A 25,120-nucleotide genomic window follows, 5' to 3' on the forward strand; every position below is an offset into this window, starting at 1 on the left:
TGTGCTTAACCATACAGCTTTCCCCAGCAGTATGTGTTAAGTTAGACCATCCATTTTAAATGGCAATACTGTTAACAAGTGAAGGAAGTGGGGAGGGAGAGGCTTCTAGCATCCAGACTGGATGATTCTAAACCCAGCCCCGAGTGCTCATGTCGTTTCAGTTTAATGTACAGTTGTGTGTTTAATCCAGTCTCTGATTCCTGTAAATCCCCAGGCTTAGTGTTTTTGGAGTCCTGAGGGAAGGGCTTGGAGAAATAATAAGACGACGAGTAATTAAACAGGGTCACTGGATATGATGCTTATATGAACTGATGGAGCAGAGTGGAGTTGCATAGCTGACAGATTAGCTGTTTGTTATTAGATAATTCTTCTCAGGGGATTTATGGTGCACCTGCATTACTTCCTTTATTCACTTAATATGCATTCTGGATGAGTTCAAGGAGGTAGGAGTGGTTTGGGGCTGAAGCCCCAGACTCCCCATAGAGAAGAGTTAGAGAACTCTGAGCCCATCAGTGGAGCTAGTAAGAGGGGCTTTGCAGCACTGTCCTGAGATCTGAGAAGTAGTTCAGGTGTAAATCCATCACATTCATCCCTCAGCAGAGAGAGGGGGATTCAGTAACTGATGCCCAGTCTCAGTTCGGCCAGTCCCTTCCTTCGCCCTTCCTCAGAACACTTGGGCTGAGGGTAGGGTTGGCATGGTCCAGGATCCAGTCATTTCCCCTGTCTTCCATTACAGGCATCTTTAAATTCTGAGCAGCCAAACCCTGCTGTATCCTTAATCCTTCCTGTGCAGTAGCTGCTGACATGGCAACTCGCCATGTATGTTTGTATGTCAGTATTTAAGTAGGTCTCAGTCAAGAGGAGGGGCAGGCTCTCATCCATGGGTGATAGTCAGGTATTTGCGTCTTGGTGAGTGTAATGGGGTCCGTAGGACAGAACATGAAAGAAATGTAAGGCTTCTTACTTAGAGGAGATGAGTTTTGTGTAGCCATGGAGAAGTATGGTTTATATAGCACTGAAATCCATCTCTCTCCCTGGGAACTTCACCTAGGAAGGTGAGTCTATCATGACATGTTTTTGCCCCAAAGTGGGTAGCCTTCACCACGTGTGCCCTTTCCATGAACTTTATCTGGATTTACAGTAGTATCAACATGAAACAATGGAATTATATTTTAAATGTTCATTCACTTCTGGGGTGCAGGTTGGCTGTTCAATTCACTCCACTCTTTCGTAAAATCTTGGGGAAATAAACCCCTGCCGCCTTGATCTAGGATGTGGTAAGTTCTTTGAAAGGAGAGAGCTGTTTGGGCTGTTTCCACTGAAATAGACTGTGCTGAAATGTGTATTTACCTCACATGCTTTTGAAGGAAGAGTAGAATAAATGGTGAGTGCAGTCCCTGCATGTCTGGAATGTGAGGAGGAGGAGAAAAAGTTTGTTAGACAGCACTGTTCGTCTCCTGGCCTTTCTGTGCCAGCGCTGTATTTTTTCCCTTGTCACAGATTCTGGAACTTGCATGCATGCTGAGCATTTCTTGTGATCTTGGTGGTGAAAATGATTTCCACTTTGGTCTGGTTAAGTGTTTTTAAAGGGACACTGTTGATTTAAATCACACTTCTGTTGAAAATTTGCACCTGTTGTTATTGCTAGGAAATGACAGAAAGGAAATGTTTCGGCTATTTTTCCAGCTTTTTCTTTGTGAATTTTGACATTTTCCCTGTATATAGTCAATTTCCCCTTTTCATCTGGGTATTTCACATAGCAACAGAAGAGAGAGAAGCATTGTAAAACATAGGACAGCATGATTATAAAACCACGAAAACTGGCAGGGGATCACAGGAGGGGAAAAGGGGTAGGCGTAGTGCCTGGAATTATTTTTAACTCTTTTTAAAACTAATAAGATTGTAATTTACTAGTATCCCTTTAATATACAGTTGCAAAAAATCAGTCTATACCTGACTCTTGTAACAGATCTGTGATAAATAATTTGTCTCCAAAACGTTTCTATTAAATGAATTTCCTCCTGAAAGGTTCTCTCAGGCTGGCACTAAACGTGGTTCCAAATATTGCCCCTCCCTCCCATTTTCTCTTTTCCCCTCAGCACTATATATAACGTCCTATCCAACCTTGGGTTAATGCAGCAAAGTCCTTATTGGCTCACTCCACGTCACTTTTGTGGCACTAGCAGGGTGGGCATGCTTTGGAGATACTAAACTGCTGTCTATCTTAGTTTTGACTTAAAACATTAGTGTTTAACCATTTTGCTTAAATATTGAACCATAAAATATTTCTGATATTGGACTTGACACAGAAGTCAGGTGTAAGCTCAGTTCTGATCTCTGGGTTCCTGTTGCTGCCAGTTTCCCTCGTTAGCAGTCCAGGTGCAGCCAAGAGACACAGGAATGCCCATTTTTAGTCAACAGCTTTCAGATATAATTTGCAATGTGGAAGAGAACTTCTCACCTGAAGAATATTCTGAAAGCTGTACCAGACAAAATGGGTGTGCAGCCTTCAAGACTGCAAAAATCCCTCTTGCCCCCATGGTACTGGCGGTTTGGGTTCTGCTGGATGTAAAAATTGCTGAAGTATTGCACACTGTATAAAGCATCTATTGAACTTCTGCAGAGCCTGTTTCTCAAGCTGGCGGTGGAACTTTTGTTTCATTGCAGGGATGTATGTCTGTAAAGGAACGTTCTTTCCCTTTTTCTGTCTTGGCCTGCTCCCTTGCTGGACAGTGTGGGATGGAAAAGGTGTTCCTGAGATGGGTGTTGGTCTCTAACTGGACTGTATGAGTTAGAAAAGCTGTTCCCTCCCTTTCCTCTCCTCTGTTCCCAGGCTGGATGATGTGAGAAGGAAAGGGTTTTCTGGCAGAGTGAGTGTTTGCATACACATCTGCTTGCTCAGTAGCCCAGAACTGATCTAGCCGCAGTTACTGCAGTGCAGAATTGAAGCAATGAGTTATCTCCCTCCTCCTCTTCTCCGCCATTCCTCCTCCTCCTCCCAGCCTCGCATTCAGGCTGGCTCTTGGGATAACTGTGCATGGCTAGCGGGCTGCAGTTCTGATAATAGTGCATTAGTTCCTAGCAGCCTGAGACTGCAGGGTGTTTGTTTGGGAGTTGAGCTTCGATGGCAACCTTGGCTAGAGAGGAGCAGGGGCTGCTTGTAGGCAGAGGTTGCTTTTATCTCGCACAAAGCTGCTTTTGTAGAGGGTTGCTGAAGTGTGACACAATGCCTGTTTGTTTGCAATAGCTGGGAACCTCGTAGCCGAGTTGCAAGTGGGAAAGAGACAGAGAGGGAAGCCGGAGACAAACCAGCGGGGGAATTAGGAGCTGTGACGTCGTGTCCTCCCTCCTGTGCCGAAGCGAGCAAGGGAAGGGGAGGTAGAGGAAAAAAAGAGAGAGACTGAGACTTACGACCGACCGCCATCCTGATGATGTGTCAGTCAAACACCCTGCAGGGACCAGATCTGCACACAGGGAAATGGTGAGATGCTGTAAAGCTTTATCTAACCCTCCTCCCTCTTGCTACAACCTCCGCAAAGTTAAAATTCATGTCCGAAGGCTACGTTCAGGGAACAGCGGCAGCTGTGCCGGGGAGCAGCACCCGCAACTGGAGAGTCCAGGCCCAGCTGGCTCTGCTGGGGGCACACCAAATAGGAGAGCCCGTTTCAGGTACTGTTTGGTGTTTTCTGCTTTGCAGGATGGCGACTGAAGGGAGAGATGAGGAAGGGAGGGTAGATGGGCAGAAGGAGTGACCACCAGCTGCAAAGCCTTTGTTTGGCCTAATTACTATAAATCTCCTTATGCGCTGAATTGGCAAGGGAGGGGTTGCTGCTGTACAACAAGAGAAATGAGGAGGTTTCCTTTCTCTTCTGGTCCCCTTCTAATCAATGGGAGAGCAAAAAATCTAGAGAGGGAATCCTCTAAAACCAGGCCAAGACGGTGGGAAGGAAGGAAGGGGGTTTTAGAGCAAGCTGCCAGGATGCAGCTCTGCAGGGATTGGTTCATGATCGTCTGCAGTGAAGGGAGGGAGAAGGAGACGGGAGGGAAGAGCAATACCTTGTCCTCCGAAACTCTTGGAGAGGCCATCTCTCTGTCAGGCTCTTGGGCCCTGGCGGATGAGAGGGAGGAGGAGCTGCAGGTGAGTTGTCTCTGATTCCTGTGCTGTGCGCTGGTCTTGCCTCCCACTGTTGAGGCCTGCTGTAGCGCTGCTGAGACAATACTTCAGCTCCTCAGGTCTGTCTTGCACTCCAGCACACAGCCGTTCTCTGGCTTTGGCAGAAGTAACGTTAGCCTAGAGTAAACCGGTGAGCCAAAGGCACCATCTTCAGCCCACATGGTGATAGTAGCAGCTGCTATGGGGATGTTTTAATTTTTGACCCAAGTCCCGAAAAGGGCAGGTTGTCCCTTTCTAGTCTCCCAGCTCCTTTCTGTCTTGGAGAGAACTGTAGAGCGTGTTACAGCTCAGTCTTCAAATCTTCCCATCCTGCAAGGGATGGGAGCCATCCTCAAACTAACTTGTAGCAGGAGCCTTCCCCTTCCATCAGCATCCACATACAGTCATGCTCAGTGCACTATGTCCCCTCCAGAGATGCAGGGAGAAGAATTGTTCCCCAGCAGTTAGCACAGTGCCAAACAGACCTGGATGTTTTGTCCCGAGTCGGGTGGACATTAACCTAATGATGAGACCCAGAAAGTATTGAGAATGAGGCTAAGCATAAGGTACCCTTGGGAGACCGCAAGAGAAGAAAGGAATAAGAGAGTTTGCCCAGGGAAGACTCAGACATAGCATCAACTGGAGCAATGAGATGTCTCATGGAAACAGGAATGGCATGTGGAGCTTTTCCATGCTGAGTCACTGGTTCAGTTCTGGCCCAGGCTGGTAATGACCACAAGTCATAGTCGTCTGATGGCTCTTCATGTGAAATGAGTTTGTTCTCAATTCAGGCATCTACTTCACAAGAAAACCCACCTAAACACAGTTGCTTAAGAGGCCAAAGTTTGAATGGGCCATAGATAGTAATTACCCTGCTGCACTAGCAGTATGTGTGTTAGACAGATGATACAAGAACTAAGTTTGAGGTGCCCAATAAGGACTGTAAAACCTGAAAGGTGCCTTTTGACCTCCATGCACACTGCCCAAATAGCTAACTCACAAATCCCACTTCTGTTTGTCTCTGAAGTGTTAAATAGCTGGCCAGATGGAACCAACTGCTAGCAGGCCTGCTGCAGGAGTACTTCAGTTTGTCCCCAGTGGCTTTTGTGATCCTTTATAGGACTTAGACACAATACAGTCAGGGTACGGCCTAATGTTGACAGCTTCTGCTGCTGCCTGTTTCTGGGGCTCACCTAAAGAGACCAGGAGGTACAGGCATGATTCCCTCTTGCTGCTGCTCAAGACAGGCAGGAGAGAGAAGCAAGTATATACACTTCCCTTTCCCTTAGCAGCAGCACATTGTGCTTATGGTACTGCAGCTGTCTCTCCCCCAACACAACGCGAGCCTAGGATTAGGTCAGTTTCATCCCACTGTTGCATGTAGGAACAACACTGTAGATCGAACTTCTGAAATGCAGGATTCCCATAATGCCAGACCTTGTTAAATCCTGGAGCCAGAGACGACATTGCCCTGGGTTTGTGGCTGTTTGCTTCACTGGAATATCATCTGTTCTTTCCTCAGCATTTGCCTAACACTTTTGCCCTAAACAGGGATTTTATTGCTAGCTTCCAAAGTTCTTTACTGTGCTGATCACTCTAACTCTCCAAGAGCGGGAGAGGGTACGGGCAAATGTGTCCTCTCAAGTAGCTACTTCTTTCAAACACTAGAAGAATAAGTTCCTGGGTTTTCCCCCTATTGGTGTTCCATAACTATTGTGTATGTTCTAGCGTTCGCTGGCTGGACCAGTTGCATCCTTGTTTTCACCTGTATCTCAGACTTTGTTTAATGCAAAATGTTTTGCCTTTAATTAATTTGCCAGTAGGCATGAGTAATGGAAGTTGTCCTGTGCCAATGAACCCCAGGCAGCTCATATTCGTTTTTGATGTGACCTGGTCCTGTATTTTGGGAAAGGAGCAGGTTTGAACCAAAGTCAGGGAGCAGGGAGTTGCAGAAACACTGACAAGCATTGAACAAACTCTGTCAGGAGCTGGTGTTTCTGAGGCTGAGTTGGCTGACCCTCTTGTGTGTGTGTGTGATCCTACAGGTTGCAATTCCCCCAGCTGGCCCTGAGGCGGAGGTTGGGCCAGCTGAGCTGTATGTCTAGGCCTGCTCTGAAACTCCGTTCTTGGCCTCTGACTATTCTCTATTATCTTCTGCCTTTCGGTGCTCTTAAACCCTTGACCAGAGTGGGATGGAGGCCTATGAGCAGGGTAAGTGTGAGCAGGTCTCTACTTTGTAACAACCCTGTGAGCAAATATTCTGTTATAATGGAGGGAGGCTGGCAGCAGGGGGAGAGACAGACAGCATGGTGCTGATGGCTGATATTAAAGCAGAACTGCAGTTCATACCTTCCTCTACCACAACTGTCTGGTTTTTTTTTCTTTGTTGTGAAGCTTTAGGGATTATGTAATTCTCCTTTCAGAGACAGATGATGAATTTCCAGGAGCATAGAATTTGTGTATGATCCCCTAACAAACAAGTTCCCAACCTGGGGAATCAATGGAAACAGCTGCATTCATTCAGACAGTAATACCCACAAATATCAGGATTAGGGCTAAGGCAGACCAAGCCTCTTCTCCATCCCTTTCCATGGACACATCCATGTAGTCTCTCCTTTGCTGCAATTTTTGTGTGAGACTGGTTGGCTGTTCAATTCCTTCTTGGGTGCCTGGAATCCTGACTGCCCAGAGGATGTACTAATGCAGACATCCTGGACTCAAACTATGAAATTTAGTTTTAGTACATGGACCTGCATGCATCTGATTACAGTGTGCGAACATCATCTAGACATTGTTACTGCAAACTTATACAAATGTGCCTGCTCTTGAGAGGATGCCATTTCAACAGCTATTGCATTAAACAGAGACTATCAACTTGAAACCCCATCACTTGCAAAAGTGAAGTATGTATGTGTTTTCAGGCACTGCACCTGTCCCCAAGTTGTCTTGCCAATTTTTGCAGTTTTGCAATCACATTTTCCTTTTTTTTTTTTTAATCTCTTCTGTAACTGTGGGAAAACCACACAAATAGGTGAAACTGTTTCTACAGGGATACCATGAAACTGACTCTGTCCAAGGCCTGTCAAATGTGCAAAGTGTAAACACGAGAAAAAACAGAGCAATATTTCTCTCTAATCCTTCTATTGTCATGGTCTAAAGTGTTACCTGTAACAATAGTTGGTTTAAAACGTTTCAGTCTGAAGTAAGATTAAGCTGGCAATCTCTCCCTCTCTCTCTTTCTCAAATGGTTGGATTTTATTTGTAAGCATCATCCATAGCACAGTCGAAACTCAGAATACTGAACTGGTCTGAGTGAAGGTGAGTTGAGTGGAGTATCATCCATTAGCAGGTGAAATAAATTTGCTTAATAGAACAAACAGGCTAAAGGACTAGCTCTGCAGAGGAGTCTGTTCGTATTTATTGCTATGTTCTGCAGGTCCTAACATTGAGGGATACCCTTAGAGTAGAGAATAAATAGTGCCTCTTTCTCTGATGAAAGAAACCAGAGAACCCTTTTACTCACAGAGTTGGAATTAGCCAGCCACCCTGTTCTGCAAACTTTTACCAGAGGTTTGCAGAAAACAGCTTCCTGTGTAAAACTTAGAGGAAGGCTGGAGCCCTCTGAAATATCTTTGAGATTACAGCATGCTCTCATGAGCTGTGTGGGTGATACCAAGTACCACAAACAACAGGTGAGTGAGTTTTTTGGAATTGCCCAAACACTAAGGCTTGGTGCACACGCAGTTCTTGTACTGATAAAACTATCATTTGCGGTGTGATTAATTTTTTGTTTGTTTCTTTGACCACTATAGTTACACTGGTATAAGCCCTAGTGTGGGCACAGTTATGCCAGTAGAAAGGTGCAATATATGGATATAGTTTTTGTCTTTATGGTAATAAGCTACACTGGTATAAGCACAGTGTAACTGTGTCCACGCCAGAGGAGTAGAATTGCTTTAACTATACCAGTATAGTAAAAAGCAGTGCTCCTTTTATGTGTAGACAAGGCACGTTATAATTCCAGAAATAGATGGGCTTGGGAGAAGCAACACACTAGGCATTGAAATGCAGACAGAAATGTATTTCTAAGTCAGTTTTCTTTGGGTTGTTCAAAAAAATAAATATATTAGTAATGTTTCAGTGCCTCCAATTAGTGCTGTAAAAGAATGTCCCAAATGCACTGCTTCTCTGTGAGCCTCCTGGGAGCAGTTTCCACTAACTCGCATATGAAGCTTCAGCATACAAGGGGAAGAGGGTGCATGCATTGTAGCTGCCCTCCATGGTACCTGGCTGGCAGGGCTTTTGTGCTGCGATTGGAAGGGTTTACATTGAGCTCCATCTGGTCCCCCATCCCTATACATCAGCATGAGGGCACGGAGGGTAAGGTTCTGGTCTTGTTTTATTGAAGACTTCAGGGTAATTTCATCCTTGGTGTAACTCCACTGAAGTGAAGGGAGTCACAGTAGGAATGAATTGGATTCTTCCATTTTGGGAGCGAAGGGACGAAGGGCTGAGCAGCAGAAAGAACAGAAATAGCGTGGTGTAATTCCTTTCTTTCTAGGTTTCTCTGTACAAATCGGTACCAACACGACTGCTTTCACGAGCCTGGGGTCGTTTGAACCAGGTCGAGCTGCCTACCTGGCTCCGGAAGCCTGTCTACAGCCTGTATATCTGGACATTTGGAGTGAACATGAAGGAAGCAGCCGTCGAAGATCTTCATCACTATAGAAACCTCAGCGAGTTCTTCCGCAGGAAGCTGAAGCCCCAGTCCCGGCCAGTCTGCTGCTATCACAGTGTGGTGAGGAGGAGGGAACAATGTTTATTTTGTTCCAGTGGAGCTACACACTGATGTGTAAATGTCCCCATCCCTCACCTTAGAATGTGTGCTATGTCTGAATATTGGGCTGGCCTGAGTGGAGTTGTGGGTCTATCACTCACCCCTTTTCTGTCTGGGTTGTTGCTCTTGGTTACACCCATATCCAGCCTGTCTATATGGCAACAGATCATGGCCCTAACTGAACTACTTGGTTGGGGTGGGTAAAAGTCCAGCCTGACTTATTCGAGGCACAGGACTAGACCAGGCACTCTCATTGAAAGAGAAACCTGTCAGTCCCTTTAGTGGTCACAGCATTGGCATTCACTCTGAACAAATGATGGTCTTTCTGGATCGCACTTATGGGCCTTCCTATTTGCCTTTCTGGTCTATGAAAATATCAAAGGTCCGAAACAAAAGGAGGCTAGGCTTCTCCCATTGTGGGGGCGAGAGGTTATATAAAGGGGAAGAGATGTGAAATTGTGGGTTCAAATGATCAGTGGACTTGTGTTTCTGATGGCTAAGCCTGAGGGATGCATGGATTTTCACTGCATTTTACTTTTTTTGTTCCCTGTAGATCAGTCCCTCAGATGGAAAGATTCTGAACTTTGGACAAGTGAAAAACTGCGAAGTGGAACAGGTGAAGGGTGTCACCTACTCGCTGGAGTCCTTCCTGGGGCCGTGCACCAGCACAGAAGACATGCAGTTTAGCCAAAGTAAGTTGCCTCTTAGCCTGTTTCTGTCATTTCACTGTTCCCAGTAATTGCAGGGAGGGGGTGACTCATAGCTATCTGCTCTCAAAGCTTTGCCAGCAGCATAGGCAACTCTGCTTCATTATAGCTCAGACTGAGGAATAACGTGGGGTGTAATGTTCCATGTTGGATTCCCCAATCTCCTCAGTAGCCTGTCCCTCTCTTGCATTCTCAGCCTCTGATTCAGCCCTTTCCTCTACCTCTTAACTTTTCAGTTCCCTCAAGGGCATGGTGATCTTGGGTGGATTCTGGGTAATGTCAGGGTCTGTGACCATAATGAGGCTGCTCCTGCTGAGAGGCTGAAACATGCCCAGATGTTTGGCTAGCAAAAACTGAAGCTGTAGGAACTACTCTACTAGACCCAATTTATGCAGTAGCAACACTCCCCCCCCCCCCCTCCAATGGAGACTGATCTCTGCTCTCATGCCTAGAGATCTGCCTTTCAGGTCAGCGCTGTGCCTGCCCTGTGGAGATAGAGCTCTGTCTTCAAGGCTCTTGGGTTGGGTGTTAAAGCTGTGTCTGGGCAATATGCCACAGAAAGAAGCGCTTTCTGAAAGCTGCAGGATTGTTTTCGTAATGTTTATGCAAATGCAACTAAAGCATTTTATAAGCTGGGACGTTATCGCAACTTCTGTCAGCACCCCAATAGTTCTGAGGAGTCTTTTAAGACAAATTCTTTGCGTTCGATGAGACTCCGTCTCAAGCCCCTGCTGCTTTGTCTGGGGACGCTGGGGCTCTTTAAAGTTCTTTGGATTCTTCTGGGCTTGGACTTCAAAGATGTTTAAAATGTAGCTGTGTGTTAAAGGGACACGAGCTTTTTAAAATGCTGATTCTTGGCCTTGAAGCACTATCTTTCAGAGCTTCCTGTAGCCAAGATGGGCCTTCGAAGAGGGACATGCAGTCAGCTTGAATTGTCCCCGAAGTAATAGGGAGCAGGCAAAGGACAAATTGACAAGGCAAATCCCCGTAGAGGGGGATGCTCTGTATCCCCCTCTACGATCCAAGTATCAGCCTCCAGTTTATATGAAATATTAGGGGTTAAGGAACCCTGTCAACTCAGCTTGGCGTAAAATGTATATTTTTATAAAATAAAATTTGCCAGAAGCCTTCTCCTGCAGCATTTACACAACCCAAACACTGACAAGTCTGATTTCACTGTACAAGCTGAGGGAAGTGGAAAAGTGAACAGCATCAGCAGTGAGAAGTAAATTAGATTTCTGTAATTCTTCCTGTTTTAATAATCTAAGGGTTGTTAATAACACAAGAAAGAAAATGTTTGGTTTATAGTTGCAGAAGGTGTGGCCTGAGAGCATGCTCAACGCTGAAGACATTCAAGGAATTAATTCTAAGGCTGACTCATCTCCTTACCATGTATCCTGAAAGGGATTTTCATGGTCCCAACAAGTGTGTTCACTGAGGGTGATTACATGTTTGGAATTCTGTTGCTGATTCATCCATGTAAGCTCTCTTGCCAGTGAATGCCCCCAGAGTCACTGTGTGGGCTGTAGTTAGTGATCTGCTGTTAACATTGGTTTTCTGAGTATTACGGTAGCACATTTCCCATTGGAGACTTGTCACACAATACGTTCTCTCATAGATTCGTTTGTTCTTTTTAACCCCTTTTGTCTTCTGCTGTTCCACTGCAGCCTCATCCCACAACTCATTCCAGAACCAGCTAGTCACAAAGGAGGGGAACGAGCTCTACCACTGTGTCATCTACCTGGCGCCTGGGGACTATCACTGCTTCCACTCACCCACTGACTGGAGAGTGTCGCACAGACGCCACTTCCCAGGTAGCTTCTACTTCCATAAGTAAGAAGGGGAAACAGAGCAGGTGTAAAAGCAGGGGGATTACTGAGAGATGCCTCAATCAGAGCACCTGAATTGTGATGTGCTAGAGAATCAGAGGGCAGCAGTTTGTCATAAAAAACACTCTGAGGATCATGCTTCCCCCAAATCCTGAATACTGTGCTCATGAATTTCAGGGCTTAGTCTACCAATTAAACTCAAATCATCAATGCTGAAGCTGAATAACTTGGTCTCTCAAATAAACACAGAGGTGTAGGGAGACCCAGATGTGTTGCCAGCCGACGTGATGCCAGTCAGCATCTTGAGAGGGAACAAGGGCATTCCCCACCCACCAACCACAGTAAACTGCCCTGGTGCTGCTAAATAGAGGATGCCCTAGAGGGGCATCTGATTGTTGTGGATAACCCTGCACATCAGAGACTCAGAGGATGACTAAGCACAATCACTTGATTGGAATTGGGGTTATGGAGTTTTGCCCTCTCCTTCGCAGACAGTCATGCTCCTTAGTCCAGCAGATGGAAATTCATTTTTTTAATTACCTAGGAACAAAGAGAGGAGTTGGACTTGGTTTCAGATGCTATGTGTGAGAGAGAGACAAGACCTGGCAAGAAAGTTGATCTGCCAAGCTTCAGCGTGAAGCTAAGGTTTGTGGCTGAGTAAACCCTTTTAGCCAGGGGTTTCTTAGGGAAATGCTGCCAGGAGATCCATTGTAATAGAGCAATGTGCATAGGAGTACAGGCTCTAATGAAACATTCTAATGCACTGTGTGCTCCCCTGGATTGTGTGACAGGGTGGAAACCTTTAAGGTTCCTATTGTGATTCATTTTCTTTTGGGATCCTAGATCCATTTATTAATCCTTCATGTTCACATCTGGCCAGCTACGGTGACTCAGATCTGCAGTACTGCAGAACCACTTTGTCACACATTGCAAAGGGCATTGGAGAGGCTGGGGGGGGTTAGCTGGGGTGGTTTTTTTTCCCCCCGTAGCTTTGGTGAGGCAGCCCAATGAGCTCATCCCTTAGATATAAAGACTTTTGTCTGTGTCCTTAGACTTTAGAGGTAGAGGTGTAATCAGATCTTAGTCAGCTCCTGTGGAGCACTCAGTAATCCAGGCTCAGAAGGAGGCGTATTATGTTTTGAGTTCATTAGGGAGCTGGGTTCCTCCTCCTTGCCTGTTTGGTGATAGCAATGTTTTCAGGGCATGTAATGGTGATGCTGTGAACTCTGAGATGGCATTAGGGTGAAATAGTGTGGTCTGAGCCCAGGGCAAAAACTAATTAGGTTGATACATCTTTTGTGGAGGGGTGTTAATATGCCTTAGTTTCTGGCATAAATATTTTCCCTTCATTCAGCTCCTGTTGTTTCTAGGGGATGTAGCAGGACCTCAGACATGCTGGATGATAGAGCAGCTCTATGAGCTAAAGAACACTCGTGTGTTATCTGCTCCCCACCTAGTATATCTACAGTGGAGCTGGAAGCCTGGGCTAGAAAGCACACTCCCAGCTGCAGTGTAGACATACCCTTAGTAACAGTTCTGGTTTTGCTACTGCCCAGCTGGAGGCTTTACTTGCTGTGCACAGTGCAATAGAACCTCTGTGCATCTTCTGATCCTTCATATTCTTGGTAATACTTAGCATTTGTCTCACTTCTTAGAAATGAGCTTTAATCTGGCCTTTCTTGTTGGTCTTTAAACTATTGTGCCTTAAATCTATCAAAATACTGCTTCAAGAACAAAGAATATTTCATCTTGTTCTTCCTGTTTACTACAGGCTCCCTGATGTCTGTGAATCCTGGTGTTGCCCGCTGGATCAAGGAACTCTTCTGCCACAATGAGCGGGTTGTACTTAGCGGTGATTGGAAACATGGCTTTTTCTCCCTAACAGCGGTAGGAGCCACAAATGTTGGCTCCATCCGCATCTACTTCGACCGGGTGAGTGGGAATCCTGCCTTTGAAGTCTCACTTTGCTAATGAGTCAGTGGTACTATATAACTCATGTGAGGAAACAAGGCATAGCTGATTATTTGATTTCCTCATAACTAATAGCAAGCTAAAGTTAAAAGTCAGAAGATTTCTACCAAGTATTACTCAATTGGCACTACTGTTCATTAGACTAATGTAGTCTAGGACCAGGATATGAAGGGGGTGTCTGTTGTACAGATCTTTTCTTCCACTTTGTATTTAGCACTGTTGCATGTTACTATTTGTAATCCAGGCATAGGGAGTTGTCAATCCTAGTAAATGGACAGAGCATACTAAAATTCGCAAATCATATTCCTTTCTCTCGTCTCTCTGCAGGATTTGCGTACTAACAGCCCCTGTTACTCCAAAGGCTCTTACAATGACTTCAGCTTCATAACCAACAATAACAAGGAGGGCATCCCTATGAGGAAAGGAGAACATTTAGGGGAGTTTAACCTGGGCTCGACCATTGTTCTGATCTTCGAGGCACCCAAGGACTTCAACTTCCATCTCAAACCTGGACAGAAAATCCGCTTTGGAGAGGCTCTGGGGTCCCTTTAGAAACTACAAGAGGATTTTGTATACAAAGGAACTCAAACTTCCAAGAAAAATGTTTCACTAATGGAAACTATCACTCAGCAGGACCTGGGTGAGGAAAATATTCAACAACACTGCTGTGTAAAACTGGGGTAGGAGTATTTGCCCTATATCACATACCCATGCTGAGAGCAGTAAAATAATCAGATGATCCATATACATATCAGGTACAGATGCCTTTAAGAATGTTGACCAGGGTGGTTTCTATCCCATCCTGTGCCTACAGTCTTTCACACTCTCCTCTTCAATGTGTTGCAAACTAGTTACATTCATACAGAGCCTGTAGGTCCTTATCGGGGATGGGGGAAGGCAGAGAGATTAGCTACCTTTAAAGGGACACTGATAGGTTGACCTAGACCCAAGGTTTCAGTTCTGTAAAATGTGGTTTTCAAACTTGCAGTCCCCAGAAGTGTCTAATGCAAACATGACATCGAAGTATGGAAGCCAAGAAGTCAGATTGCCTAGTCTTACTTTCATTTTCCAACCTAGGTGAAATGCACAATGTAAATTAATGGCATCAATGCTGAAACCAGTAAATTAGATTCAAATTCTGTTTAATAACATACTGGTAACAGGTGTGGAAACTAATTTTTAAATGCCTTTTAACCTGTTATTGTCCCTTTAAAACTGGACTTTGCACTGTATTTTAAACCTGAAAACACTGTGTCTACATTCCATGTGGTTGAACTTGTCATCTTTTTGAAAAAAGTGTATTTTTTTAGCTTGCAGCAGTCAGACTGGTGCACATTCTTCTCCCAATCCATAGTTTTATTTTTGCCATTCCAGGCCTTAAGGATTTTTTGTTTATATGAGTGGTAATTACTCTCCTCAGTCACCCAAAAACTACTGAGAGATTAATCTTGTGACATAAAAAAGTAACAAGTGGTTTGGGGTCTGCTCCCTTCTCATTGCACGGGGGAGTTTCCATCATACAGAACTCCTCCGTTGCAGTGGGGATGCAGCCAAAGTATGTTTCCCCTTCTGCTGTACAGATGCTGCTGCTTATTGTGTTGAGTCATAACCTTCAGAGTCTGACATTGAGGTCTTGATGTGGGAATTTCTCCCTGTACAAAACAATTTGAAATACATCAGGGCTTATAGTTTAGTGCACGGAGTGAAATGCCATGGGCATTGACTGTGTATTAAAAACCATTATGGACCTTTGGGGCAATCCAAGCTTGCTCCCCATGTGCACTAACTTGCTTTTCTAGCCTTCAGTGGACTTGCAAATATTTGTTTAACTTACCAAAAAAAGCCAAACTTCCATTTTTCTTTTGCACTCATAGAGCTGGTAGAGAGAAGCTGGGGCTGAGTGCTCTGCAGCTTCATCCTGCAGCAACTTTAGTCTCTGTTAATTCATGCCAAGAAGGGTTAGATGGAAATAGTAACAACCTCCTTCACTAATGTAGGGAACATGACACTAAGAATAGGAGTTTTAAGCTTCATGTTACCAGTAATGGGATTAACAGCAACTGGTGCCAAAAGGGTTGAGAGCAACTCACTTCTCCTGCAATGTATTGCTTGTTCTTACTGAATAAATTCTATTTTGAGCCAAGGAAGTCGTCTGCCTGTAAGTGAATGGGACACCCTGAGCTTGAAGGAATGGACTAGCTTCTCATCAAACCTGGCCCTCCCAGCTCCTGTGAGGTCATCTACTCTTTCCCAGCTTGAGGGGGAGCTGGTGGTTTCTTTAAAGATCTGCCTGCAGTTCCAAGGGGATCTTCTGAAACAAACTTTTAGAATTAATTAAAAATGAGACTGAGCACTGTCTACCTTTGATCCTGTAAAGGAAAGTCTGTCGCCCCTGGATGTGCTGGAGAAAACAGAATCAAGTGTGGACAGCTGGCCAAGCCCTATACACTTAACTTGTCAGTAGAGGAGGAAAGACGTGCTCAGTGTCTGGTAATATAGCCTGCCAAAGGCTCCTAGGATGAGCTTGATGATTTAGCCCTGTCTTGGTCAATGTAGGAGAGAACTAATCCTTTGGCTCCAAGAGTCACCATTTCCTCAGATTAAATGGGGGCTGCTTAAAATGGCTCTTAGTCCCCCACACACACCCACTTCGGTCAGCCCCTTAGTGCTAGGAAGTTCAGAACTTGTGTTCTTATTCCAGCTAGGCATGAATTTCTTAAAAACGATGTGAAATGCATGCAGACATCATCAGCCCTTAGGGTTGAAGCTATGACTAATTACCCTTCAGGTGCTAGAGGCTCTGCGAACAGCACAAGCCTGTTGCAATGGGGTAGAGGAAGAAAGATTGAATCTCTTGACCACAACTAAGACAAAAGGCCTCAGTGGAAGAAAACAAATTTAAGCTTTAAATTCCTCACTCCTCAGCCGTCACAGTATCTGAGCACCCAGTTCTAACGGGCTGAGAGAAGTTGCTACTGTTCTCTTTACTATGAATGTGCCAAACAGATCAGTCTGCACCAGGTCAGCTCTCTTTGTAATGGTCTTAGCACTGTGGAAGCTTGGCTGGCTAGCAGGAGTGTCTTACCCACTGATCAGAGGAAGTAAAAGCAGGGTTTCTTGAGAATACCAGCCATGCTGTAAGTTTCCCCAGCAGAGAGAATCCATTTAATTTTTCAACTGGAACACTAGCACAGTATTTCTGTATGTCACACTGCATGATTTATCAACATTAACTCTGAATTTCAAACATTTTAAAATAAGTCTTCTCAGCATTGTTTAGCTTCTTAATAAGCAGGGGAGTTTAAATAGATACTATAGTGATGGGCTCTATGAATACTCAGCTAAGGACTGTGATGAGTGCAGCTTTGAGCTGCACAGCAGAGTGTCCTGTTTCTTATCACAACTATGGTAAATAAATGAGGTAATGTCTTCCATATGCATGCAGCAAAAGGAAACAGACATTTAACTGGTAGAGTGGTTTGGTTTACTTCCCTTCACAAAAGTTAGAGAGGACATACACCTAATGTACGTGATCTCTGACATCAAAAGCACATAATCAAAGATCGAACAGCCAGCCAGCCCATTCTACCACTGAGCATGAACAACCCTTCCCAGGTTTTAGACTTGTTACATATCCAAAGCAGTGCGAATGTCCTCCACCCGGGTGATGTAGCTCTGCAGACAATGTCTCCCTTCTAGCAGCACTTTGGTGAGAGCGTTGATCTGCACCTCCAACTATGAGAGAGAATGAAGGGAAGACGAACAGGCTCAATGACTGGTGAAGTCAGGAACGATTCATTCCAGCAAGTTGAGGCTGGAAGCATTCTGCTGCTGTTTGGTTGAGCAGCTCTCACACTACCCCCCTTGAATAGGAAAGTATCAAGTGACAGAACTGGGTTACTCCTTGGGTAGCTGTAGTGCAGTGAGAAAAATGTGAATAGTTTAATCGACTTTGTGCCTTGTTTCTCACTAGCCCCTTTGCTTCGAACAGTTTCCCCATCATCCTATTACTAATCTCCCACAACTGCCTCCTCGTGCCTTCAGCCTTTGTTTCACAATCATCCAAATTAGACTAAATCCGTTCAGGGCACGTTCCATTTCTCTGTGCGGTACCATGTGTCATAATCTTTACTCAGGAACTGTGGGACTGGCCTTCACACCACTACTTGTCCACATACCTGATCCAGCTCTTCTTGAACATGCTGCGCAACATCGTGCTCCACTGCCCCCGTGCCCACAGTGCTCATTTCCAGCCACTTGTGCAGAATGCGCGCCTGCCGCCGGCATGACCTGAGGGGACAGGTTAAATGGGGCCTGTTCTGAACAGGATCACAGCAAGCTAGGGTGAGACACGGAAGGCTCATTGTGCATTTAACTCATTTGCATCAATAGTTGTAGATGCCCAGGACACTCACTACCAGCAAACATTGATGGGAAGGAATTCAGCGTCACTGCTCTTTCTAGATCATTTGTAAAAGATTGCATTTACAGTGCCTTTTAGCAGTCAACATGCAATGCCTGGCTGCCAGGTGGGGAGGTATAAGTACTTAGGGATGAAACCCAAGCCACAGCGTATTAGCTGGAAGCTGGGTGGTAAGAGCCAGTTTAAAATAAGTTTCAGGAATATTCTAAACATTAGGCACCATCAGACCCACTGTAGGAAAAACTGGCTTCACCACTGCCATATAAGGGACCCATTTTCCAGTCTTTGGGCTCTGGATGTTAGAAGGAAAATGGTGAGAAAGGGTCCTTGGAGAATACAAGAAAGGTTGGGTGTTCCTCTCCTACTTTTGGTCGACTGCTGCTGCTTTCCCATAGCAGTAGGTTCCGCTCTGAAATGTGACTACAATCCCACTTAGGGTTATAGGTTTGTCTTTAATTAACTACTTACTTCAACGTTTTTCTAACTGCCTATTCTACAAAATCAGGCTGGGATCTGAGAGCCAAGCTGGGGTTTTTACTAGGAGTCTGAATTTATGAGGAGGAGAGTCTGAAGACGACATTCTGACTCGGTTATACCAATTCAACTCACTGATTTCAGATTATGCCCTCAGTGTCACCGGTATAGCTACACTTCCTTCAGTGGTTGCTACAGGTAACAGTAAACAATTGCCAAGGATGCACAAAAAGGTAACTCCCTCCAAGCTGTATTGGTAGTACAGGTCTAATAGGAGTAAACAAAAAAAACACAACTCTTATTCTTAGGTCAGCAGATGTAACTGAACAGGCCTAGGAGACAGATCTGCTGAGTAAGAATGTGTCACTTTTCAGAGCAGAACTGTACTTCCATATAAAATACAACACTGGATTAAGAGCACTCAGTGAGGCTGGCTAAAGGGGACTTCACTACATACTTGAGCTCCTGCTTGCTATCGTGGTAATGCTGCATTTGCTGTCGGATGTGTTGGAGCTCTGCTTCCAGCTGTTTCTGCAGCTCTGTTCCCTCTGTGGAATAGCCTTGCCTCCTCTGACTTTCAACTGAAACCAAACACAAAGCACACACATGATGCGGTTGAGGTTCTATTTCCTGCTTCTTCCTCTCTGGGAAACAGACAGGCTTGTAAGCAAAAACTTACCACTGTGCCGTGCCTGTGGGTTCTCATTGCTATCATGTGCTGTGTTGCCTCTGTTGTAATAACTGGAGCCTGAAAGACCTATCCCACTTGTGTGCTTGACTGTGGAAAAGTGGATAAAAGTTTATAAAATGATCCAATCACCTCTAACAGTAAGTGTTGATGGGAAGAGATAATGAAAGTCCAACTCAGCCTGTTACATAAAATTGCTTGTAAGAGTCAGCAACAATTAAGACAGACTGAATTAGTCCAAACAAAAAGGCCGCCTGCTTTAAATCAGTGACTATGTTATGTCTGGTAAACAAAAAAATGGGGGACTGGAAGTCAAACAGAAAAACTTGTCAGAAATTAGGCCTAATTGGTGAGCAGAACAACGAGAAGATGGGCTAGTTCGCTCATTACTTGACTTTTGAGGTCCTTTAAAAAAAAAAAAAGACTTTGGGGGAGGATTGAGATGGGTGAACTAAAGGGAGCAAGCTTCATATCATGGCTTCCACTCACATCATCTCCTGAGACCTCAGGATCCTTTGGGACACCATTGGCCCTTCACTCTCTTGATTTCAAGATGGACACAGATGACATCACCATGTCCACTAGCTTTGGGTAAATTCCAAATACCACCTGAGGTGTAAAACTTTGGTTCTGGCTTTCACCTATTCTCTCATGCATCATTTTCCTCCCGCACCTTATTTCTTCTGTTTCCTTTTGCGTCTTTCTACTAAGAGTCTTTCTTAGCCTGCCAAGACTGCCACTTTTGCAACAGTGCTGTGAGCCTGCAACCAGAAAGGCAGCTAAAAGCAAAGCCTGATGCTGGTACAAGTTTGCCAGGCCTCGGAGTGGTGTGCCACATACTGGGCCTGTGTTTCTCCAGCAGCAGGGCTGTAAGTAAAATTCAGCACTAGCGACAGAAGCTGCACTTTCTCTCTGTACTGTTCTTTTCTCTCCCTTTTAGTGTGTATCTGTCCTGTTTGCAAGGAACCAGGATCAGACTTTAAAACTAACTATAGCTCCAGCCCTTCTCAACTAATTTTCTCTATTCCCCCCCAAAAGGACAAGTTATTACCATCTAAAAGACTGTCAAAAATGGGGGTGGGCAGAGTCCTTATACAAACACTCTACAGCCAAAGCGAAAGAGAACAAGGGATAGTGTTAAAATGAAAGGCTTCATATATTACATACATTTCAAATGCTTCAACTGTTTTGATTTTTTCCTCGATCTTTAATAAAAGGTTAAAAAGATGTTTAATGGTGTATTTGGCCTGGTACTAGGCAGGCTGAGGTTTCTGTATTCAAAATGCTGAGCCTAGTTTGACTATTTAATGTTGCACAGTGACAGGGTCAAGTAAACGCCTTTAACTCTCTGAGCCTATTTATTCTATCAAAATAGACACCCCACCACCTCTAGCCTCTCTTCCTGGGCTAACAGCAGAGTGGTTCTTCACCTGTGACTGGAACATGACCCACAAGAGGTTAAAGGAGCATGGGCCAAGATTTCCAACATACAGTACCCTACAGAGCCTGTACTAGTTACTGTTCATTTGACTCACTCCAACTTCAACTTGCGTATGCATGAGTTGTAGGGTCCTTCAGCGTATGGCTGAGCAGCACTAAGGATCTGTGGTTTTGGACCTGTTATGCTTTGGGCCAGGAAGAACAAGCAGCAGATACGCACTGTACAATTTACATTAGGCGGAAGCACCTCACCCCAATCCTATGGAACATTTAGAACCTGTATTTCATGCTTCTAATTAAAGGCAGATCCTGGCCGTAGTGCAGACAAGCACTTTGAACTGCTCACTACGGTTCACGGAAAATTTGGCATTCGATCAAAGCACTGCTGTGATGAATGCTATAATGTGTCACGTGCTTCCTTGACTATCCCTCTCCCTCCATTGGGTTCTCTCCTTAAAACCCAAAGCTGTGGTTTTAGCTGCACACTTGACCTCTTTTCCCTAGCCCTTACCCTTGTTGGAGCCCTCAGAGTGTTTTCGATGCCTTTGATGGTAAGCAGTACTCCAGAAACTACTTGTATCAGTGAAATTGTTCCTTGCGTTATGGGACATCTTCTCTAGCAAGTTCTACCATTCTATGAGGCAGGGAGGAGTATGTATTTGGGTTATGCTGTATGAACTCCCCGGCATTAAAATAGGCTCTGCTCTTGGTCTCTCTGGCCAGGCTAGGCCCTAGAGCAGTGGTCCCCAATGTGGTACCCGCGGGCGCCATGGAGCCCACGGGAGCATCTTAATGCGCCCGCGTCCTGGCCCCCGGGAGAGCACCCACCGAAATGCCGCCGAATTTCAGCGGCATTTTGGCGGGGACACCTCTCGATGATGACACTTGTCACCAACAAGTGATGTCATCGAGAGGCGTTGCCCCCGAATTTCGGTGGGGACGCCTCTCGATGACGTCACTTGTTGACGGCAAGTGGCGTCATCGAGAGGCATCACCGCCGAAATTCGGCAGCATTTCGGCGGGTGCTCCACCGCCATGGTGGTCCTTCGTCTAGCACCTACCAGACGAAAAGGTTGGGGACCACTCCCCTAGAGGTTCCCACCCTTCACTTCTGGAGAACCTGTCTCTCAATTAATCCTCTGAACACCCTGGAGCATAGAAAATTGTATCACTTGTATCTTCCCTTTCAAAAAACAAATGGCTGACTTCTTCCTCCAACACACAGTCAGCTCCCTCCCACTCAATGAGCAGGTAGCTTTGCCTCTTCCCCAACCCAATCTTGCATATACTGGGGGAGGCTTTCAGTGCTGCCAGGTCAGGGATGGCTGCTGTAATTTAGGACTGAGAACATACCTGCAGTTTTTGGCCTGCTCTCTTTTCCTGTGGCAACTTCGCGCAGCAGCAGATGTGCCTGTGAGTTTGGCTGCTTCCTCTCCTTCCCCACAGTGGCCTGTTGAGGGTCTTGGAGAAAAGTTTCCAGGTGACCCTTCCGGGGCTGACCTTCATTCTACAAAGCCAGGCGTACAATAAGGTGACACAAATACAGCCATCTCACCTCTCGGCTAGGATTCGGGTGAGCAGGGCCACAACAGGACTCTCTGTACATGGCCTAACATCCTAAGCCCTCCTTCCACTGAGGGGGACCCTGGATTTACTTGGTGTCCACAGGTGCCTGTAGTCAGCCTTGCTCCTTACATGATATTTCATGAAGTCAGAGCTTTCCCATGCCTTCTGGAAGGGTAAACAACTCCTCCCTTCTGCAATAGAGCAGAGGAATTTAAATGCTGTTCAAATGTTTGCAGAATCCCATTCCTCCCTTCCCCTCCATTTGTTTGCTAAAGAAACCTGCAGGCATACAAGCGGCGGCTGAATTTAGTCAGTCTCAATTAGATTTCATCTGGCTGTAGCTACTCTGAACCCTTTGATAGAGCAGCACTCTCAGATGTCAGCAGCTAGTAATGACACCTTGCTGGGAAGGGGACAGGACCAGGAAAGACGTGAATTCTAGTGCAATACCCCACACATCAATTAGCCAAAAAGCAAACTGTTGCTGCAGATTGTCACTGCAGTGACAGTGGCAAGTGGAGGAGAAAGGACTGATGTGCATTTGCAGCCTATCTAACTTGCTCTATTAAAAAGGCAGGACCAGGAGCTAGAGGCGGCACAGGCCAGCTCAGGCAAGAAGGGGTGGGAGCCCTGGAAGAAAGTCGGATAGTAAAGCTGCATCAGCCAACTCCAGTTGTCCGGTATTCTAGTTACTTCTGCATGAAACTCACCTTTTCTGATTCACATCTCAAACGTGACGTGAAGGACGAGGGAGGCAACAGCACTGGCTTTGGACTAGTCTGAGCAGGATGGCATGTGCCATGTGTCCAAGATGGTAGACAAGTTAGAGGGGTAGGCACAGTAAGGGGGCATGAGGAGTAACTAGTGCTATCCATCTGGAACAGCTGATTACAGCTGCTTTGCTCTGTTTGAGTTGAGGCAAGTAAGGCCCCAGCCTGAGCAGGATGTTTGTTCATGGATATTTGCGGCAAAGGCACCTCTGGTACCTCCAGTCTAGAAGGGGAAGGAAAGGGAGAAGGGTTTGTTACTTTCCAGCCAGCCCCATAGTCTTCTTTATATTCAATCCAGAGTAGCCAGAAGGGGAACACATAGTTATAACCATTCACCCTAGTGGAGGTTAATCCACTGTAAAGAGTCAGACAGCCTGGTAAGTCACTGAAAAATACCGTATACGTTGCTTAGCAACACTGCCTTCAATCTGTGGCACAGGATCATAAGAAACTGTGCTGCTCCTGCTATGAAAAGCACTGTTGATAAGGGACAATAGCAACCTGGTTAGGATCCATGTTAAGTTCTTTAACAGGCATGTAACGGTATGAGTGTAATATAATATCTCATTGAAAGGTGACAGGGCCAGAAAGAGTTAATTAACTCACAGACTAACCTGACCCATGGCCAAACTTTAAAAACTGGTTAGGAAGATATGTCAATGAATAGAGCTTTGAAATGCAAGTCTGCATTGTTAGAGGTAGAAGGGTAGATGTTTGCTCAGGTCTTGTAATGTAAGCAAACAAGTCTTGTCTATTGCAATGGCTTTAATTCAAAGATCAAAAAAGACATATTAACATTTAGGAAGATACTTGAGTAAAATAGTATTATTGTCTGTGTGTCTCTTTGAAGGTTGTGGTAACCTGTATCTAAACTGTTCAATGGATAAATTACCCTGTGTTAATTGCCAGGATGTTTGGGAGAAGGAGTTAAGCCTATTGTTTTCTCAAGCCAAAAGGCTGCTGAAAATGTATAAGAACCCTGGGACATGATCCTACTTCATCTCAGATCTGCTTTGGGTTTCAAGAAGGGGAAACCTTAAGCCATAAGGACTGAGATCCCCAGTCACTGACTGGAGTCACCCTGAATATGGACATTGGACTATAACCTATGGACTATTTCTAAAAGGACTTTTGGCAACTACAAGCTCATCTCTACTAGGTATCTAAACCTCAAGAATTGAAGTCAAGTCTGTATGTATATTGATCTTTTAACCAACACACACACTCTTCTTTTTTAATAAATTTGAGCTTAGTTAATAAGAATTGGCTAATAGTGTGTATTTTGGGTAAAATCTAAGTTATAATTGGACCTGGGTATGTGGCTGATCCTTTGGGATTGGAAGAACCTTTTCTTTTATATGATGAGATACGGTTTTCAGTAATCATCATCATATTTGACAGGTGTGTCTGGATGGAGGCCTGAGGCTGGGCACTTTAAGGGAACTGCGTTGTTTGGACTTCTAAGTAACCAGTGAGGTACTGTAGAAGCTGTTTTGTGCTGGCTTGGTAAACCTAAGTATTGGAATATCCACCAGCTTTTGGGGTTTGTCTCCCCCGTCCTGTTTGCAGTTCACCCTAATTGAGTGACCTCAGCTGGCTCCCACGGGTAGCACTGTCACAAGGCAGCAAGCCTGGAAGAACCAACACAATCATTAACGATCAAAAAAGCAGCAGATAGAGATGGTGCCTGGCAGTGTTTCCTCTAATTTTTTACGTCCATGTGCGGAATGAATTTTCTTATGTGCTCCAGCATGGAGGTGATGTGTGACATGTCACCTTCATATTGGTGCAAATAACAAAATTCATGTGGGGGGCGGGGCCGAGGAGTTCGGGGTGCAGGAGGGGGCTCAGGGCTGGGGCAAACGGTTGGGTGCAGGGGGTCAGAGCTCCAGCTGGGGGTGAAGGCTCTGGGGTGGGGTTGGGGATGAGGGGTTCAGGGTGCAGGAGGGGGCTCAGGGCTGGGGTATGTGGGGGGGGGGCTCTGGGGTGGGCCAGGGAGGCGGGGGTTTGGGTGCAGGCTGTCCCAGGGCTGCAGTGGGGAGAGAGAGGACTCCCCACAGCCTGCTCTCGCCGCAGCAGCTCAGGCCGGAGAGAGGTGCCTCTCCCCAGCTCCAGCAGCTCGGGTGGGGCTGGGCTGGGCCGGGCCAGGCCGGGCCAAGGGAGGGGCTCCTCTCCCCTCCGCGGCAAGTCCGGGGCAGGTCCATGCTGGGGCTGGCGGGGAGGGCCACCTCTTCCCGGCGCGGCAGGTCCATGCTGGGGGAA

The 25,120-nt window shown here is 45.6% G+C and overlaps 2 protein-coding genes across 10 annotated transcripts in view; one reads left to right on the forward strand and one right to left on the reverse strand.

Annotated features, from left to right (window-relative positions):
• Positions 1-15,640, forward strand: part of PISD (phosphatidylserine decarboxylase) — a 40,964-nt gene extending 25,324 nt beyond the window's left edge. For 2 of the 4 annotated variants that reach the window (XM_044989949.1, XM_044989950.1), the window contains exons 2-8: positions 3,248-3,481; positions 6,199-6,364; positions 8,715-8,951; positions 9,544-9,682; positions 11,365-11,511; positions 13,298-13,458; positions 13,825-15,640. In XM_044989949.1, the coding sequence (XP_044845884.1) occupies positions 3,429-3,481; positions 6,199-6,364; positions 8,715-8,951; positions 9,544-9,682; positions 11,365-11,511; positions 13,298-13,458; positions 13,825-14,049 (1,128 nt within the window). In that variant the 5' untranslated portion in view covers positions 3,248-3,428 and the 3' untranslated portion in view covers positions 14,050-15,640. The remainder of the gene's footprint in view (positions 1-3,247; positions 3,482-6,198; positions 6,365-8,714; positions 8,952-9,543; positions 9,683-11,364; positions 11,512-13,297; positions 13,459-13,824) is intronic. The other 2 variants (XM_044989946.1, XM_044989948.1) reach the window with 1 other exon arrangement.
• Positions 15,068-25,120, reverse strand: part of SFI1 (SFI1 centrin binding protein) — a 61,799-nt gene continuing 51,746 nt past the window's right edge. For 5 of the 6 annotated variants that reach the window (XM_044989938.1, XM_044989939.1, XM_044989935.1 and 2 more), the window contains exons 29-34: positions 22,799-23,081; positions 21,876-22,029; positions 19,074-19,172; positions 18,852-18,975; positions 17,676-17,787; positions 15,068-17,232 (exon numbers count right to left, since the gene is read on the reverse strand). In XM_044989938.1, the coding sequence (XP_044845873.1) occupies positions 17,125-17,232; positions 17,676-17,787; positions 18,852-18,975; positions 19,074-19,172; positions 21,876-22,029; positions 22,799-23,081 (880 nt within the window). In that variant the 3' untranslated portion in view covers positions 15,068-17,124. The remainder of the gene's footprint in view (positions 17,233-17,675; positions 17,788-18,851; positions 18,976-19,073; positions 19,173-21,875; positions 22,030-22,798; positions 23,082-25,120) is intronic. The other variant, XM_044989940.1, reaches the window with a different exon arrangement.

This window comes from Mauremys mutica, chromosome 16, assembly GCF_020497125.1.
Source record: "Mauremys mutica isolate MM-2020 ecotype Southern chromosome 16, ASM2049712v1, whole genome shotgun sequence".
In the NCBI taxonomy this organism is placed as follows: domain Eukaryota; kingdom Metazoa; phylum Chordata; order Testudines; family Geoemydidae; genus Mauremys; species Mauremys mutica.